Genomic DNA, 16,958 nt, shown 5'->3' with positions numbered 1-16,958 from the left:
AATAATGAAACATGTTCAATTTCGTTTAAATAATGCAAAAACAAAGTGTTGGACAAGAAAGTAAGTGCAATATGTGCCATGTAAAAAAGCTCATGCTGAAGCTCCTTGCTCAGAACATGAGAACATATGAAAGTTGGTGGTTCCTTTTAACATGAGACTTCAATATTCCAAGGTAAGAGGTTTTAGGTTGTAGTTAATATAGTATTTATAGGACTATTTCTCTCTATACCATTTTGTATTTCATATACCTTTGAATATTGGATGTTCTTATAGGCACTTTAGTATTGCCATTTTAACGGTATAGCTTTCGTCCCTCTCCTCGCTCCTATCTGGGCTCGAACCAGGAACACATCGACAACAGCCACCCTCGAAGCAGCGTTAACCATGCAGAGCAAGGGGAACAACCACTCCAAGTATCAGAACGAGTGACGATTGAAACGCTATTAGCGGGCACCCCGCTAACTAGCTAGCCATTTCACATCGGTTACACCAGCCTAATCTCGGGAGTTGATAGGCTTGAAGTCATAGACAGTGCTGTGCTTGCGAAGAGCTGCTGGCAAAATGCACGAAAGTGCTGTTTGAATGAATTATTACGAGCCTGCTGCTGCCTACCATCGCTCAGTCAGACTGCTCTATCAAATATCAAATCATAGACTTAATTATAACATAATAACACAGAAATATGAGCCTTTGGTCATTAATATGGTCGAATCCAGAACTATCATTTCGAAAACAAAACGTTTATTATTTCAGTGAAATACGAAACCGTTCCGTATTTTATCTAACGGATGGCATCCATAAGTCTAAATATTCCTGTTACATTGTACAACCTTCAATGTTATGTCATAATTACGTAAAAGTCTGGCAAATTAGTTTGCAATGAGCCAGGCTGCCCAAACTGTTGCATATACCCTGACGCTGCGTGCAATGAACGCACAATTTCCCCTGGTTAATATTGCCTGCTAACCTGGATTTCTTTTCGCGAAATATGCAGGTTTAAAAATATATACTTCTGTGTATTGATTTTAAGAAAGGCATTGGTGTTTATGGTTAGGTACAGTCATGGAACGATTGTGCTTTTTTCATAAATGCGCTTTTGTTAAATCATCCCCCTGCGTTGCATCGATTATATGCAACGCAGGACACGCTAGATAAACTAGTAATATCATCAACCATGTGTAGTTAACTAGTGATTATGATTGATTGATTGATTGTTTTTTATAAGATAAGTTTAATGCTAGCTAGCAACTTACCTTGGCTTCTACTGCATTCGCGTAACAGGCAGGCTCCTAGTGGAGTGCAATGAGAGGCAGGTGGTTAGAGCGTTGGACTAGTTAAGGTTGCAAGATTGAATCCCGGAGCTGACAAGGTAAAAATCTGTCGTTCTGCCCCTGAACAAGGCAGTTAACCCACCGTTCCTAGGCCGTTATTGAAAATAAGAATGTGTTCTTAACTGACTTGGCTAGTTACATAAAGGTGTAAAAAAAAAAATATTAAAATAAAATAGGCCAAAAATACCGATTTACGATTGGTATGAAAACTTGAAGTCGGCCCTAATTAATCGGCCATTCCAATTAATCGGTCGACCTCTAGTAAAGGCGTTCAAAAACTATAAGTTCCTCGGCGTACACATCTCCTCTGAGCTGAAATAGTCAAACCACACGGACACCATTGTGAAGAAGGAATGACAGCAACTCTTCAATCTCAGGATGCTGAAGAAATTCGGCCTGTCCCCGAAGGCCCTCACAGTGTTCTACAGGAGCACCATCGAGAGCATACTGTCAAGCTGCATCACAGCCTGGTATGGCAACTCCACCGCTGTGGACTGCAAGGTGCTACAGAGTGAGGTATACTCAGCCGAACGTACCATTGGGTACACACCGCCTACCCTCCAGGACACCTACAACACCAGGTGTCGCAGGAAGGCCAAGAAGTTCACCAGAAACCCCAGCCACCTGAGTAATGTCCTGTTCTTTACGTTTCCATCACTCAGATGCGGGCAGTATGGGAGTATCATTGCAAAAACTGTAAGACTGGCCAATAGCTTCCACCCCCAGACCAACAGACCATCAGGCTGCTGAACAAACCCGTCGGGCTTCCTACTTCCACTCCTGTCCCCCGATGAACATTTCCCCTCTCCCACCTCCGGGGGGTGTTTACCCTGCCCCGCTCCAGTGGACATTATCACACTGAATAGTCACCACTAGTAAGCCACCTGCGCCCCCACCCCAATGGACATTTACCATTGTACAGTTGTCAATATGTATATACTCAAATTTGTATTATTATCTATTTTTATTATATTTTTGTATTTTTATTTCACTTTGTGCTGATTGTTGGAGCTTGAAGCTTAAGAATTTCACTGTACCATATAATTACATCTGCAACCCTGTACATGTGCCTATTAAACTCTCTAATCTAATCATTATGAACAGACACAGCAAACATAACATGGTGGAACTGTGTGTGTTCAGCCGTATGTGAAGCACCAGGAAGAAGACCCAGGCACTGGAGCTGAACTGGCATATCACTGCAGAAGGAACATGCTTATTTCCTTCAAGAGGAGGTTGATCTGGGTGAATTATGTATGTTAGGATAATGTATGCCTGAGATGGGACAGGGTCACAGGGAGAGAGCTAGAATGGTTTGTGGGTCTCGTGTGGAACAGGATGCCGGCATATAAACAATCAGGATTACATTGGAAATGGCTGCTCTGTCATGACTCTCCCAAGCTTGTGCTAAACTAAACTCTGCTTGCTTTGGTAAATATGTGACATAGTCAATCTGAATATGTCACTGTTGAATGAATATCAGTCAGTCAGTGTGCACAGTCAGACGGCGGTGAACTGTGAACAATGCAGTCTGCCAAAAATAATTGTAAAAAAGATGAGGGGATGAATGGCAGATGTGATGTATGTTCTCATTTGTGTTTACCAGTCAGCCTAGAGAGAGAGAGAATGAGGTAACAGTAACACCACTCACATGTAACGCAGGTGGGGGTTCTGGGAGAAGGCTCTGGCCTGGATACCTCGCAGGTTGCCATTCATGATTGTTCTGGAAGAGACACACAGTGACACACACACGTAAGGCATGTAAACAGTTTACTGAAAGTTACACATATGGAAATAATTATACACAGGCATGAGATCGTGTCAATTTACATTGGTGAGATGTTTAGCATAAAGCGGAAAAAACAATTCACTCAAGGTTACTATTGTTGATACTAACAGATCTTTCCTCCTACGTTTATGGATAAAGTAAGCATGAAGAAAAATAAAATGCTATTCCACAATTATAACCACCGACATATTCCTGCCAGTGTGTCCATGGAAACCAGGGTTTTTCAGTGTAGCGTGGCTACACCCACATTAAGATGTAGGCACTCAGGTCGCACAAGCTTCACAGAAACAGCAACTGTCTGCTGATTGGTCGAAGACAGGTCTTCATAAATGTATCATTTACAGTTAATAATGGGCTGTGAAAGCAGTGCACTGGGAGTGTGTGAGGGAATATTTTGGGCTCTTAACTGAATTTTACACCGGCCAAGCTAACCAGTCAGATCATTGCCAGATCCGCTACCGGACAAGCTAACCAGTCAGATCATTGCCAGATCCGATACCGGACAAGCTAACCAGTCAGATCATTGCCAGATCCGCTACCGGACAAGCTAACCAGTTAGATCATTGCTAGGCCCGCTACCGGCCAAGCTAACCAGTCAGATCATTGCCAGATCCGCTACCGGACAAGCTAACCAGTCAGATCATTGCCAGATCTGCTACCGACAAGCTAACCAGTCAGATCATTGCCAGATCCGCTACCGGACAAGCTAACCAGTTAGATCATTGCTAGGCCCGCTACCGGCCAAGCTAACCAGTCAGATCATTGGCAGATCCGCTACCGGACGAGCTAACCAGTTAGATCATTGCTAGGCCCGCTACCAGCCAAGCTAACCAGTCAGGTCATTGCCAGATCCGCTACCAGACAAGCTAACCAGTCAGATCATTGCCAGATCCACTACCGGCCAAGCTAACCAGTCAGATCATTGCCAGGCCCGCTACCGGTCAAGCTAACCAGTCCGATCATTGCCAGGTCCACTACCGGCCAAGCAAACCAGTCAGATTTAACATTTAACATTTAACATTTAAGTCATTTAGCAGACGCTCTTATCCAGAGCGACTTACAAATTGGTGCATTCACCTTATGACATCCAGTGGAACAGCCACTTTACAATAGTGCATCTAAATCTTTTAAGGGGGGTGAGAAGGATTACTTATCCTATCCTAGGTATTCCTTAAAGAGGTGGGGTTTCAGGTGTCTCCGGATCATTGCCAGGCCCGCAATTGGCGACATTTGGGTCGCCAGATTGAAGAAGATTGAAGAATTCTAAAAGCCATCTTATCTTCCAGCCTGTCTCCCCTGCTCTTCTCCCTCCACACGGGGCATCATTATAATCAGAATAGTATCAAGAGCCTGCATCTTCTCTCTCTCTCCTTAGCTGAGATCAATTATGTATATTGAATGCATTTTTATTTTAGGCATCTGCACGCTGTTTATTTGCATTGAACAGTCTGCTGTTTTCAGTAGAATCCATCTGAGAGAGAATGATTACATCAGAACAGTCCTGATGGCATCATACAGTATGGCTAACAGTGATGTGAAACTGTAACACTGGGTGTTTGGTAGGCATAAATAGGCATGTTAAGACATTTATTCCCCCATATTGAATTTGGCTTAAACAAGGGCAGCCCAGTGGGTAATACAGTGTGGTCAATGTCAGACACACCAGGACCTGGGAGTGAAGGATTTAACAAGGCCAACACAGGCGCATGTGTCACATGTCCCCCTGTGGCTTGTACTTAAATATTAATCAGTGAGTTGGGCTGGCTGAGGCTCTGAGGCCCGTATTGCTGACCCAGCGTGTGCCCAGAGTAGCTCCTGCTCCGGTCTGCCTGTGCAGCACACTACCTGGTGAGTCATCCCTATCATCTAGCCCTGGCTGCTGCTGGAGGAGAGCGAGGGAGGGAGGGAGGGAGCAGAGGAGCCAGAGCCCACTCCAGGTGAGCCTGATGTTAATGAGAGGAGCTGTTAATCAGCCTTGTTCAACTGCTTTGGGTGTCCCCTAATAGGACCAGTGTTTACACTGGGGGAGGCTGAAGGAGTTTGAGGGAGGCTGAGGGACACTGGTGGAAGCTCAGGCAGACTGGGGGAAACTGGGTGAGCCTGGAGGAGACTGGGGGAAACTGGGGGAGACTTCCAAGAGGGAAGTGTTCCCCACAGGTTCAGAGGGACCAGGATGTCTGACCAGGATGCCTGACCAGGATTTCGGAGGGTGGGTAGTAGGCATGGGGGGAAGGAATCAGCAAAGCAGGGAGGATGAAAAGAGACTTATTGTAGTGTTTAGCTTAGGCCAGGGTGTTTAGGGACTTAATTACATTTCCTGGCCGCTATTCCAGCGTTATTTGATCAGTGTAAACGGGCCGTAGGGAGGCCCTGTTGTTTTAGGCTGGCTGCAGTGCATTCAAATAAACACGCCTGCAACATAAGCAACTGCTAGTGGTCAATAGTGCTGATAGAGTATGTGTGCCAACCAGACCTGGTGCCATGTTCCTGGGTGGTGAGATAAGGATCATTGCATACCATTAAATATGTCTTGCATATTGCATGTTTCAGGCCAAGAAACAGCCCATGGTCTCACATCCATATGGTATGCTATCATAACTAGATCAACACTGGGCTCACTCTGGGCTCTGCAGCAACCACAGATCACCATCAGTATGTAAATGGTTTATGTTCCTGCTCTCTTCCCAGGTTTATACTCACAGTCTCTGAAGTCCAGTGTACAGCTCCATGTCCACATCTTTCAGCGTCTGCAGGCCAGTCCAGTTCTCAATGTGTCTGGAACACAGGGAAAGAACAGAAGACAGTCAGTTTAAAAATCTACTTTTAACCTATATGTTTATTCTGTGGATTTATGTACTGCATCTCTCGTATTTGTCGCATGTACAGTTAATCTCAGTTGTAAAGTTTATCCTTCCAGTCCCATCTGAGGAAGCTTCAAGGCAATACTGTAAATAAAGTATATTAATATAGTCTAGTAAAGATACTATATTTACAAAAGTATGTGGACACCCCTTCAAACTAGTGAATTCGGCTATTTAAAAAATATATTTTTTTATTTATTTATTTCACCTTTATTTAACCAGGTAGGAAAGTTGAGAACAAGTTCTCATTTACAATTGCGACAAATTGCGATAAATCAAAGCAGTTCGACACATACAACAACACAGAGTTACACATGGAGTAAAACAAACATACAGTCAATAATACAGTACAAAAATAAGTCTATATACAATGTGAGCAAATGAGGTAAAGGCAACAAAAAAAGGCCATGGTGGCAAAGTAAATACAATATAGCAAGTAAAACACTGGAATGGTTGATTTGCAGTGGAAGAATGTGCAAGGTAGAGATAGAAATAATGGGGTGCAAAGGAGCAAAATAAATAAATAAATACAGTAGGGTGAGCGGTAGTTGTTTGGGCTAAATTATAGATGGGCTATGTACAGGTGCAGTAATCTGTGAGCTGCTCTGACAGCTGGTGCTTAAAGCTAGTGTGGGAAATAAGTGTTTCCAGAGATTTTTGTAGTTCGTTCCAGTGATTGGCAGCAGAGAATTGGAAGTTGATGCGGCCAAAGGAAGAATTGGTTTTGGGGGTGACCAGAGAGATATACCTGCTGGAGAGCGTGCTACAGGTGGGTGCTGCTATCTGGCAGTCTGACAGACAAATATGAGTTTGGTGGATGCCAGGAGAACGCTACCTGCCCTAATGCATATTGCCAACTGTAAAGTTTGGTGGAGGAGGAATAATGGCCTGGTGCTGTTCTTCGTGGTTCATGCTAGTTCCAGTGAGGGAAATCTACAGCATACAATTACATTCTACACAATTATGTGCTTGCAACTTGTGGCAACAGTTTGGGGAAGGTCCTTTCCTGTTTCAGCATGACAATGCCCCCGTGCACAAAGCGAGGTCCATACAGAAATGGTTTGTCGAGATCGGTGGGGAAGAACTTGACAGAGCCCTAACCCCAACACCACCGAACACCTTTGGGATGAATCGGAACGCCAAATTGCCCAAAATCAATGGCCTACCTCACTAATGCTCTTGTGGCTGAATGGAATCAAGTTCCCGCAGCAATGTTGGAAGCAAGTCCCCACACAAACATCTAGTGGAAAGCCTTCCCAGAAGAGTGGAGGCTGTTATAGCAGCATAGCGGGGACCAACTCCATATTAATGCCTGTGATTTTGGAATGAAATGTTCAACGAGCAAGTGTTCATATACTTTTGGTCAACACCATAGTACCCTCCAAGCTCGTCATCAAGCTCGAGACCCTGGGTCTCGACCCGGCCCTGTGCAACTGGGTACTGGACTTCCTGACGGGCCGCCCCCAGGTGGTGAGGGTAGGTAACAACATCTCCTCCCCTCTGATCCTCAACACTGGGGCCCCACAAGGGTGCGTTCTGAGCCCTCACCTGTACTCCCTGTTCACTCACGACTGCGTGGCCACGCACGCCTCCAACTCAATCATCAAGTTTGCGGACGACACAACAGTGGTAGGCTTGATTACCAACAACGACGAGACGGCCTACAGGGAGGAGGTGAGGGCCCTCGGAGTGTGGTGTCAGGAAAATAACCTCACACTCAACGTCAACAAAACTAAGGAGATGATTGTGGACTTCAGGAAACAGCAGAGGGAACACCCCCTATCCACATCGATGGAACAGTAGTGGAGAGGGTAGCAAGTTTTAAGTTCCTCGGCATACACATCACAGACAAACTGAATTGGTCCACTCACACAGACAGCATCGTGAAGAAGGCGCAGCAGCGCCTCTTCAACCTCAGGAGGCTGAAGAAATTCGGCTTGTCACCAAAAGCACTCAAACTTCTACAGATGCACAATCGAGAGCATCCTGGCGGGCTGTATCACCCACCGCCTGGTACGGCAACTGCTCCGCCCTCAACCGTAAGGCTCTCCAGAGGGTAGTGAGGTCTGCACAACGCATCACCGGGGGCAAACTACCTGCCCTCCAGGACACCTACACCACCCGATGTTACAGGAAGGCCATAAAGATCATCAAGGACATCAACCACCCGAGCCACTGCCTGTTCACCCCGCTATCATCCAGAAGGCGAGGTCAGTACAGGTGCATCAAAGCTGGGACCGAGAGACTGAAAAACAGCTTCTATCTCAAGGCCATCAGACTGTTAAACAGCCACCACTAACATTGAGTGGCCGCTGCCAACACACTGACACTGACTCAACTCCAGCCACTTTAATAATGGGAATTGATGGGAATGATGTAAATATATCACTAGCCACTTTAAACAATGCTACCTTATATAATGTTACTTACCCTACATTATTCATCTCATATGCATACGTATATACTGTACTCTATATCATCGACTGCATCCTTATGTAATACATGTATCACTAGCCACTTTAACTATGCCACTTTGTTTACATACTCATCTTATATGTATATACTGTACTCGATACCATCTACTGTATCTTGCCTATGCTGCTCTGTACCATCACTCATTCATATATCCTTATGTACATATTATTTATCCCCTTACACTGTGTATAAGACAGTAGTTTAGGAATTGTTAGTTAGATTACTTGTTGGTTATTACTGCATTGTCGGAACTAGAAGCACAAGCATTTCGCTACACTCGCATTAACATCTGCTAACCATGTGTATGTGACAAATAAAATTTGATTTGATTTTTAAAAAATGTAGTGTATGTGGGATACACTGTCTGGTAGAATCATTTTCCTGTGTATGTCCCCCAGTGCAAGCACATTCACATGATTTAATGCTGGCTTAAATGAGCTACAATGCAATTACGTCCTGCGTAATGAGGGGACGTTTAATGAAAGCGAATGGCTGGAGGTCCCCAGAGCATCTCCACAACACTGAGCTAAAATCACTCTGGGTGCTCCATGCTGACTATTGATGCTCTTGAACTGTACTAAAACTGAAACTCAGCATTATTCAGTTTCCACTAGTTACCCAAGCCACAAAGTCAAAATTGGATAAATCATACAAATATTATTTTTAAGGTTAGGGTTAGGCATAAGATTAGCAGTGTGTTTAAGGTTAGGTTTACAGTTAGGGTTAGGTTTAAAACCACATCTTAAGAAGATAAATTGTAGAAAAAGGCGGATTTATGACTTTGTGATTGTGGTAACTAGTGACGACCACATTCTGGTAAGAGCAAGACACTTCCTTAAAAGGTAGTTGTTACCTTTGGGCCTGGTGAAATTGCAATGCCTTATTGCTTATGTATTGTGGGCAATTAACTTGGTGAGTAACTTAATGAGTTAATGTTAAAAGACTCACCACAGTGTCCTACTTTTACTTCTCTCACTTCAAACTCTCATGTCCATTATCTCATTCCCATCTATCTGTTCAATTACTCTGACTTTCATCCTTTCTTCTCATATACACTCTTTTTTATTTGTTTCTACCCTCAGAAAAAAAGGGATTTAAAAAGGGTTCTGCGGCTGCCCCTATAGGAGAACCCTTTTTTGTTCCAGGTAGAACTCTTTTGCGTTTCATGTTGAACCCTCTGTGTACACAAACATAAAAACATTTTTCACAAAACCGCTCAACACACGAGCCCACACATCCATCAGCAACACACGAGCACACACATCCATCAGCAACACACAAGCACACACATCCATCAGCACTCAAGCTGGTGTACAACATATATTGCTGATCTCTGAGCTCAGGAAAATACATCCAGCCTCTTTTGGCATCAAGTTTTGAAATTGGCTTCAAATATTTACATCATCCATACAAATTTAAAATGTAACCCATCTCACTCTCTGGTCTGTTTCGAATCAGTGCAATGTTCCCTTGGTTCAGACCAGGAAGACCATCTTGATCTCTCTGCTTCTCTTTCCATGTGATGCTTACATGTGAAACAACATCCCGAGGAGCTGCTAAGAAATGCCTCAGAACCATGATTGTTTAGCATGCATGAACAGGTCCAGAAATATGAGATAAATCAGATGGCAGGTGAGATGTGAGATTTTGTCCAGGTGGCAGGTAGGTTATATGCACGGTTGGGGCCACATGAAGCTAAAACGGGACCAGTGAATACTGGACAGTATAGCTGACCTGAGACTGGAATCTGCTGTGGGTGTTATGCACTGAAATTGTGCATGTGTACAACATGTAGCCTACACTACAGTATGTATTATGTAAACAACAGTGTATAAGCATAAAGTCACACATTACTGTATACATACACATACAGCACATACTGTGTATCTACTGATGGACAGGAAAGCAGATACTGTCTTATTCAAGGAGAATATAAAAGGACATGTAGATGGCAGTAAGTGGAGAGTTAACATTGCAAAGAACAAAACTATGGCAATCCATTTGACATTCCTACTTGCTTAAAATGCAAATGTATGAGACAACGTGATGAACAACAGCTATGGTGCATAACGTATCACTCAAATCTTCTAGAGTTATATTCACGGGCATTTTTTCTGGCAATTCATCTTAAAGACAAAATACTAAGACTATCCCGCTCACATCTTGATAAAACAGCGTTATGTAACGTAGCAACTCTGCTTTCCAAAGCAGTAAAGTGGGTCGTCATTTGGGGAGGCAATGTAGAACAACAAATCCCCTCGACAGATGAACTCGACATGTAAAACAAAACCAAAAGCTATTTTTCTTATTATTTGGTGGGTGCTTATATTTCTCCATTTCACACATGTACAAGTGTGTATTAACATGCGTGTGAATTGGAAATGCGTTTTTTGCATATCCCAACTGCCCCTGAGAGGAGAGGAGAGGGAAACCGCCTCACACAAACCGGAATCATTCAATACCCACGGAGATTAAATTCGTAAGGTAAACATGAGTTGTGAAAATTCTGATTGATTGGCTGAGTTTATTTTAAACTCTGCATGAGGCCTATCCTCAGTGGTCACTCAGTTGGAACATAAGTAAAAAATAATTTAAAGTACTACTTAAGTTGTTTTTTGGGTATCTATACTATACTTTACTTTGCTATTTAAATTTTTGGCAACTTTTACTCCACTACATTCGTAAAGAAAATACATTATGAACATTTTATATTTCCCTGACATCCAAAAGTACTCATTCCATTTTGAATGCTTAGCAGGAAGCGAAATGATCCAATTCACACACTTATCTAGAGAACAACCATGGTCATCCCTACTGCATCTGATCTGGCAGACTCACTAAACACATATCCTTAATTGGTAAATTATGTTGTTTGTTGAAGTGCGCCCCTGGCTATCCGTAAATTAAAAAAAAACATGAAAATTGTGCTGATTGTGTAATATAAGGAATTTTAAATGATTTACAGCGTTTGTTTTACTTTTGATACTTAAGTATATTTTACCAATTAGATTTACTTTTGAAACTTAAATATATTTAAAACCAAATACTTTTAGACTTTTACTCATGTAGTATATTACTGGGTGATTTTCACTTTTACTTGAGTCATTTTCTATTAAGGTATCTTTACTTTTACTCAAGTATGAAAATTGGATACTTTTTATCCCACTGCCTATCCTCCAGGGCCTAATTGAATGATTTACTAATTGACTGATTGAGTGATTCACCAATTAGCTGTCTAAAGTGGCTGTAATGAGACTGCAAGGGGCTACAGAGAGGGAGTGGTCGGAGAACTGCAGAGGAAGAGAGGGACATTAACACACACCTACTGTACAGAGAGTATCACCTATCTATAGAGTGGAGTGGATCATACAACAAACTATATGTTTATCAAACGTCAAACCAACAGCACATTGTTTGGTTTTTCGGAGCAGTACAGTGTAGGAGCTGCAGTGAGGGGGGGTTGGGTTGACAACTACAGAGCACCCCCTCTTTCCTCCTCTGTGATATACGAGTGGGAGCTAGTGTTCACCAGGAGTGCTAGGATGATGTAGGCTTTTAAAAATGTTTGTAGTTAACAGGTGCTTTGCATATTTCCATAGCAAAAATCACCCTGTGAGCAGATTGGCTACTGATAACTTTGTATAATAAAGCATCCTCACTTTAAAAATATTCAGACTGAAATCCGTCTTTGCCCCATAAATATGAAATATTGCAGATTTATTTTAGTGTAGGCCTACCTCTAGTGCCGAGAGCCCACTGAGCCACAGCAGGAGTGATGCACTGAACCAAGACCCGCCAATGACAAAGTGAGAATTCATCAGTTGAATACATTCTGGTTCTCATGCCTTATAGAGTATTCCTGGAATAAATTGTTTCCTTAAGTCTCTTCATTGGAACAACAATATAATGATTTTCTTTCTTTCTTATGCTTTTGCAAATGCCTTTAGAATATGCTGATGGATTAGCACTGAAACATGGATTAGAGTTTATAAAAATATGCTAGATTAGTTGCTCAAAAAGTTGTCAGGTACTGTAGATATAGGAAGAGAATTCAATGCCACTGTCAATCAGTTTGGCACAACAAGTGAAGTGATCCGAACCAAATGGTTGAACCGGAAAGCCTATTTCAGCAAAAACTTTCTCCCCTGACAACAGTATGCTTAGACACTGCTACCCCATCTTCTGATGGTGAGGAATACAGTATGGCCCTCAGGCAGAAATTAATGTCTGCAGATCTGATGGTGAGGAATACAGTTTAACACTCAGGCAGCACTGAATGTCTGCAGGTCTGATGGTGAGGAATACAGTTTAACACTCAGGCAGCACAGAATGTCTGCAGGTCTGATGGTGAGGAATACAGTTTAACACTCAGGCAGCACAGAATGTCTGCAGGTCTGATGGTGAGGAATACAGTTTAACACTCAGGCAGCACAGAATGTCTGCAGGTCTGATGGTGAGGAATACAGTTAAACACTCAGGCAGCACAGAATGTCTTCAAGTCTGATGGTGAGGAATACAGTTTAACACTCAGGCAGCACAGAATGTCTGCAGATCTGTTGGTGAGGAATACAGTTTAACACTCAGGCAGCACAGAATGTCTGCAGATCTGATGGTGAGGAATACAGTTTAACACTCAGGCAGCACAGAATGTCTGCAGGTCTGATGGTGAGGAATACAGTTAAACACTCAGGCAGCACAGAATGTCTGCAGGTCTGATGGTGAGGAATACAGTTTAACACTCAGGGAGTACTGAATGTCTGCAGGTCTGATGGTGAGGAATACAGTTTAACACTCAGGCAGCACAGAATGTCTGCAGATCTGATGGTGAGGAATACAGTTTAACACTCAGGCAGCACAGAATGTCTGCAGGTCTGATGGTGAGGAATACAGTTTAACACTCAGGCAGCACAGAATGTCTGCAGGTCTGATGGTGAGGAATACAGTTTAACACTCAGGCAGCACAGAATGTCTGCAGGTCTGATGGTGAGGAATACAGTTTAACACTCAGGCAGCACAGAATGTCTGCAGGTCTAATGGTGAGGAATACAGTTTAACACTCAGGTAGCACAGAATGTCTGCAGATCTTATGGTGAGGAATACAATTTAACACTCAGGCAGCACTGAATGTCTGCAGATCTGATGGTGAGGAATACAGTTTAACACTCAGGCAGCACAGAATGTCTGCAGGTCTGATGGTGAGGAATACAGTTAAACACTCAGGCAGCACAGAATGTCTGCAGGTCTGATGGTGAGGAATACAGTTTAACACTCAGGCAGCACAGAATGTCTGCAGGTCTGATGGTGAGGAATACAGTTAAACACTCAGGCAGCACAGAATGTCTGCAGGTCTGATGGTGAGGAATACAGTTTAACACTCAGGCAGCACAGAATGTCTGCAGATCTGATGGTGAGGAATACAGTTTAACACTCAGGGAGCACTGAATGTCTGCAGGTCTGATGGTGAGGAATACAGTTTAACACTCAGGCAGCACAGAATGTCTGCAGATCTGATGGTGAGGAATACAGTTTAACACTCAGGCAGCACTGAATGTCTGCAGGTCTGATGGTGAGGAATACAGTTTAACACTCAGGCAGCACAGAATGTCTGCAGATCTGATGGTGAGGAATACAGTTTAACACTCAGGCAGCACAGAATGTCTGCAGGTCTGATGGTGAGGAATACAGTTTAACACTCAGGCAGCACAGAATGTCTGCAGGTCTGATGGTGAGGAATACAGTTTAACACTCAGGCAGCACAGAATGTCTGCAGGTCTGATGGTGAGGAATACAGTTTAACACTCAGGCAGCACAGAATGTCTGCAGGTCTAATGGTGAGGAATACAGTTTAACACTCAGGTAGCACAGAATGTCTGCAGATCTTATGGTGAGGAATACAATTTAACACTCAGGCAGCACAGAATGTCTGCAGATCTGATGGTGAGGAATACAATTTAACACTCAGGCAGCACTGCATGTCTGCAGATCTGATGGTGAGGAATACAATTTAACACTCAGGCAGCACAGAATGTCTGCAGATCTGATGGTGAGGAATACAATTTAACACCCAGGCAGCACAGAATGTCTGCAGATCTGATGGTGAGGAATACAGTTTAACACTCAGGCAGCACTGAATGTCTGCAGATCTGCTGGTGAGGAATACAGTTTAACACTCAGGCAGAAATTAATGTCTGCAGGTCTGATGGTGAGGAATACAGTTTAACACTCAGGCAGCACTGAATGTCTGCAGATCTGATGGTGAGGAATACAGCATAACACTCAGGCAGCACTGAATGTCTGCAGGTCTGATGGTGAGGAATACAGCATAACACTCAGGCAGCACTGAATGTCTGCAGATCTGATGGTGAGGAATACAGTTTAACACTCAGGCAGCACTGAATGTCTGCAGATCTGATGGTGAGGAATACAGCATAACACTCAGGCAGCACTGAATGTCTGCAGGTCTGATGGTGAGGAATACAGTTGAACACTCAGGCAGCACTGAATGTCTGCAGATCTGATGGTGAGGAATACAGCTTAACACTCAGGCAGCACAGAATGTCTGCAGATCTGATGGTGAGGAATACAGCATAACACTCAGGCAGCACTGAATGTCTGCAGATCTGATGGTGAGGAATACAGTTGAACACTCAGGCAGCACTGAATGTCTGCAGATCTGATGGTGAGGAATACAGTTGAACACTCAGGCAGCACTGAATGTCTGCAGATCTGATGGTGAGGAATACAGCATAACACTCAGGCAGCACTGAATGTCTGCAGGTCTGATGGTGAGGAATACAGTTGAACACTCAGGCAGCACTGAATGTCTGCAGATCTGATGGTGAGGAATACAGTTTAACACTCAGGCAGCACTGAATGTCTGCAGATCTGATGGTGAGGAATACAGCATAACACTCAGGCAGCATTGATTGTCTGCAGATCTGATGGTGAGGAATACAGTTTAACACTCAGGCAGCACTGAATGTCTGCAGGTTTGATGGTGAGGAATACAGTTTAACACTCAGGCAGCACTGAATGTCTGCAGATCTGATGGTGAGGAATACAGCATAACACTCAGGCAGCACTGAATGTCTGCAGATCTGATGGTGAGGAATACAGTTTAACACTCAGGCAGCACTGAATGTCTGCAGGTTTGATGGTGAGGAATACAGCATAACACTCAGGCAGCACTGAATGTCTGCAGATCTGATGGTGAGGAATACAGTTTAACACTCAGGCAGCACTGAATGTCTGCAGATCTGATGGTGAGGAATACAGTTGAACACTCAGGCAGCACTGAATGTCTGCAGATCTGATGGTGAGGAATACAGCATAACACTCAGGCAGCACTGAATGTCTGCAGGTCTGATGGTGAGGAATACAGTTGAACACTCAGGCAGCACTGAATGTCTGCAGATCTGATGGTGAGGAATACAGTTTAACACTCAGGCAGCACTGAATGTCTGCAGATCTGATGGTGAGGAATACAGCATAACACTCAGGCAGCACTGAATGTCTGCAGATCTGATGGTGAGGAATACAGTTTAACACTCAGGCAGCACTGAATGTCTGCAGGTTTGATGGTGAGGAATACAGTTGAACACTCAGGCAGCACTGAATGTCTGCAGATCTGATGGTGAGGAATACAGCATAACACTCAGGCAGCACTGAATGTCTGCAGGTCTGATGGTGAGGAATACAGTTGAACACTCAGGCAGCACTGAATGTCTGCAGATCTGATGGTGAGGAATACAGTTTAACACTCAGGCAGCACTGAATGTCTGCAGATCTGATGGTGAGGAATACAGCATAACACTCAGGCAGCACTGAATGTCTGCAGATCTGATGGTGAGGAATACAGTTTAACACTCAGGCAGCACTGAATGTCTGCAGGTTTGATGGTGAGGAATACAGTTGAACACTCAGGCAGCACTGAATGTCTGCAGATCTGATGGTGAGGAATACAGCATAACACTCAGGCAGCACTGAATGTCTGCAGATCTGATGGTGAGGAATACAGTTTAACACTCAGGCAGCACTGAATGTCTGCAGGTTTGATGGTGAGGAATACAGCATAACACTCAGGCAGCACTGAATGTCTGCAGATCTGATGGTGAGGAATACAGCATAACACTCAGGCAGCACTGAATGTCTGCAGATCTGATGGTGAGGAATACAGTTGAACACTCAGGCAGCACTGAATGTCTGCAGATCTGATGGTGAGGAATACAGCATAACACTCAGGCAGCACTGAATGTCTGCAGGTCTGATGGTGAGGAATACAGTTGAACACTCAGGCAGCACTGAATGTCTGCAGATCTGATGGTGAGGAATACAGTTTAACACTCAGGCAGCACTGAATGTCTGCAGATCTGATGGTGAGGAATACAGTTTAACACTCAGGCAGCACTGAATGTCTGCAGATCTGATGGTGAGGAATACAGTTTAACACTCAGGCAGCACTGAATGTCTGCAGATCTGATGGTGAGGAATACAGTTGAACAC

The 16,958-nt window shown here is 43.7% G+C and overlaps 2 protein-coding genes across 3 annotated transcripts in view; both read right to left on the bottom strand.

Moving 5' to 3' along the window:
- LOC118401366 (kelch-like protein 25) overlaps positions 1 to 16,958 on the bottom strand; it is a 997,662-nt gene that overhangs the window by 674,402 nt on the left and 306,302 nt on the right. The window lies entirely within an intron of this gene.
- The window catches only part of LOC118400862 (NT-3 growth factor receptor-like), a 321,289-nt gene that overhangs the window by 254,335 nt on the left and 49,996 nt on the right, over positions 1 to 16,958 (bottom strand). For both annotated transcript variants that reach the window (XM_052475038.1, XM_052475039.1), the window contains exons 2-3: positions 5,821 to 5,895; positions 2,983 to 3,054 (exon numbers count right to left, since the gene is read on the bottom strand). In XM_052475038.1, the coding sequence (XP_052330998.1) occupies positions 2,983 to 3,054; positions 5,821 to 5,895 (147 nt within the window). The remainder of the gene's footprint in view (positions 1 to 2,982; positions 3,055 to 5,820; positions 5,896 to 16,958) is intronic.

This window comes from Oncorhynchus keta, chromosome 22, assembly GCF_023373465.1.
Source record: "Oncorhynchus keta strain PuntledgeMale-10-30-2019 chromosome 22, Oket_V2, whole genome shotgun sequence".
Classification (NCBI taxonomy): Eukaryota; Metazoa; Chordata; class Actinopteri; order Salmoniformes; family Salmonidae; genus Oncorhynchus; species Oncorhynchus keta.
This window is presented reverse-complemented; position numbering and strand designations above follow the sequence as displayed.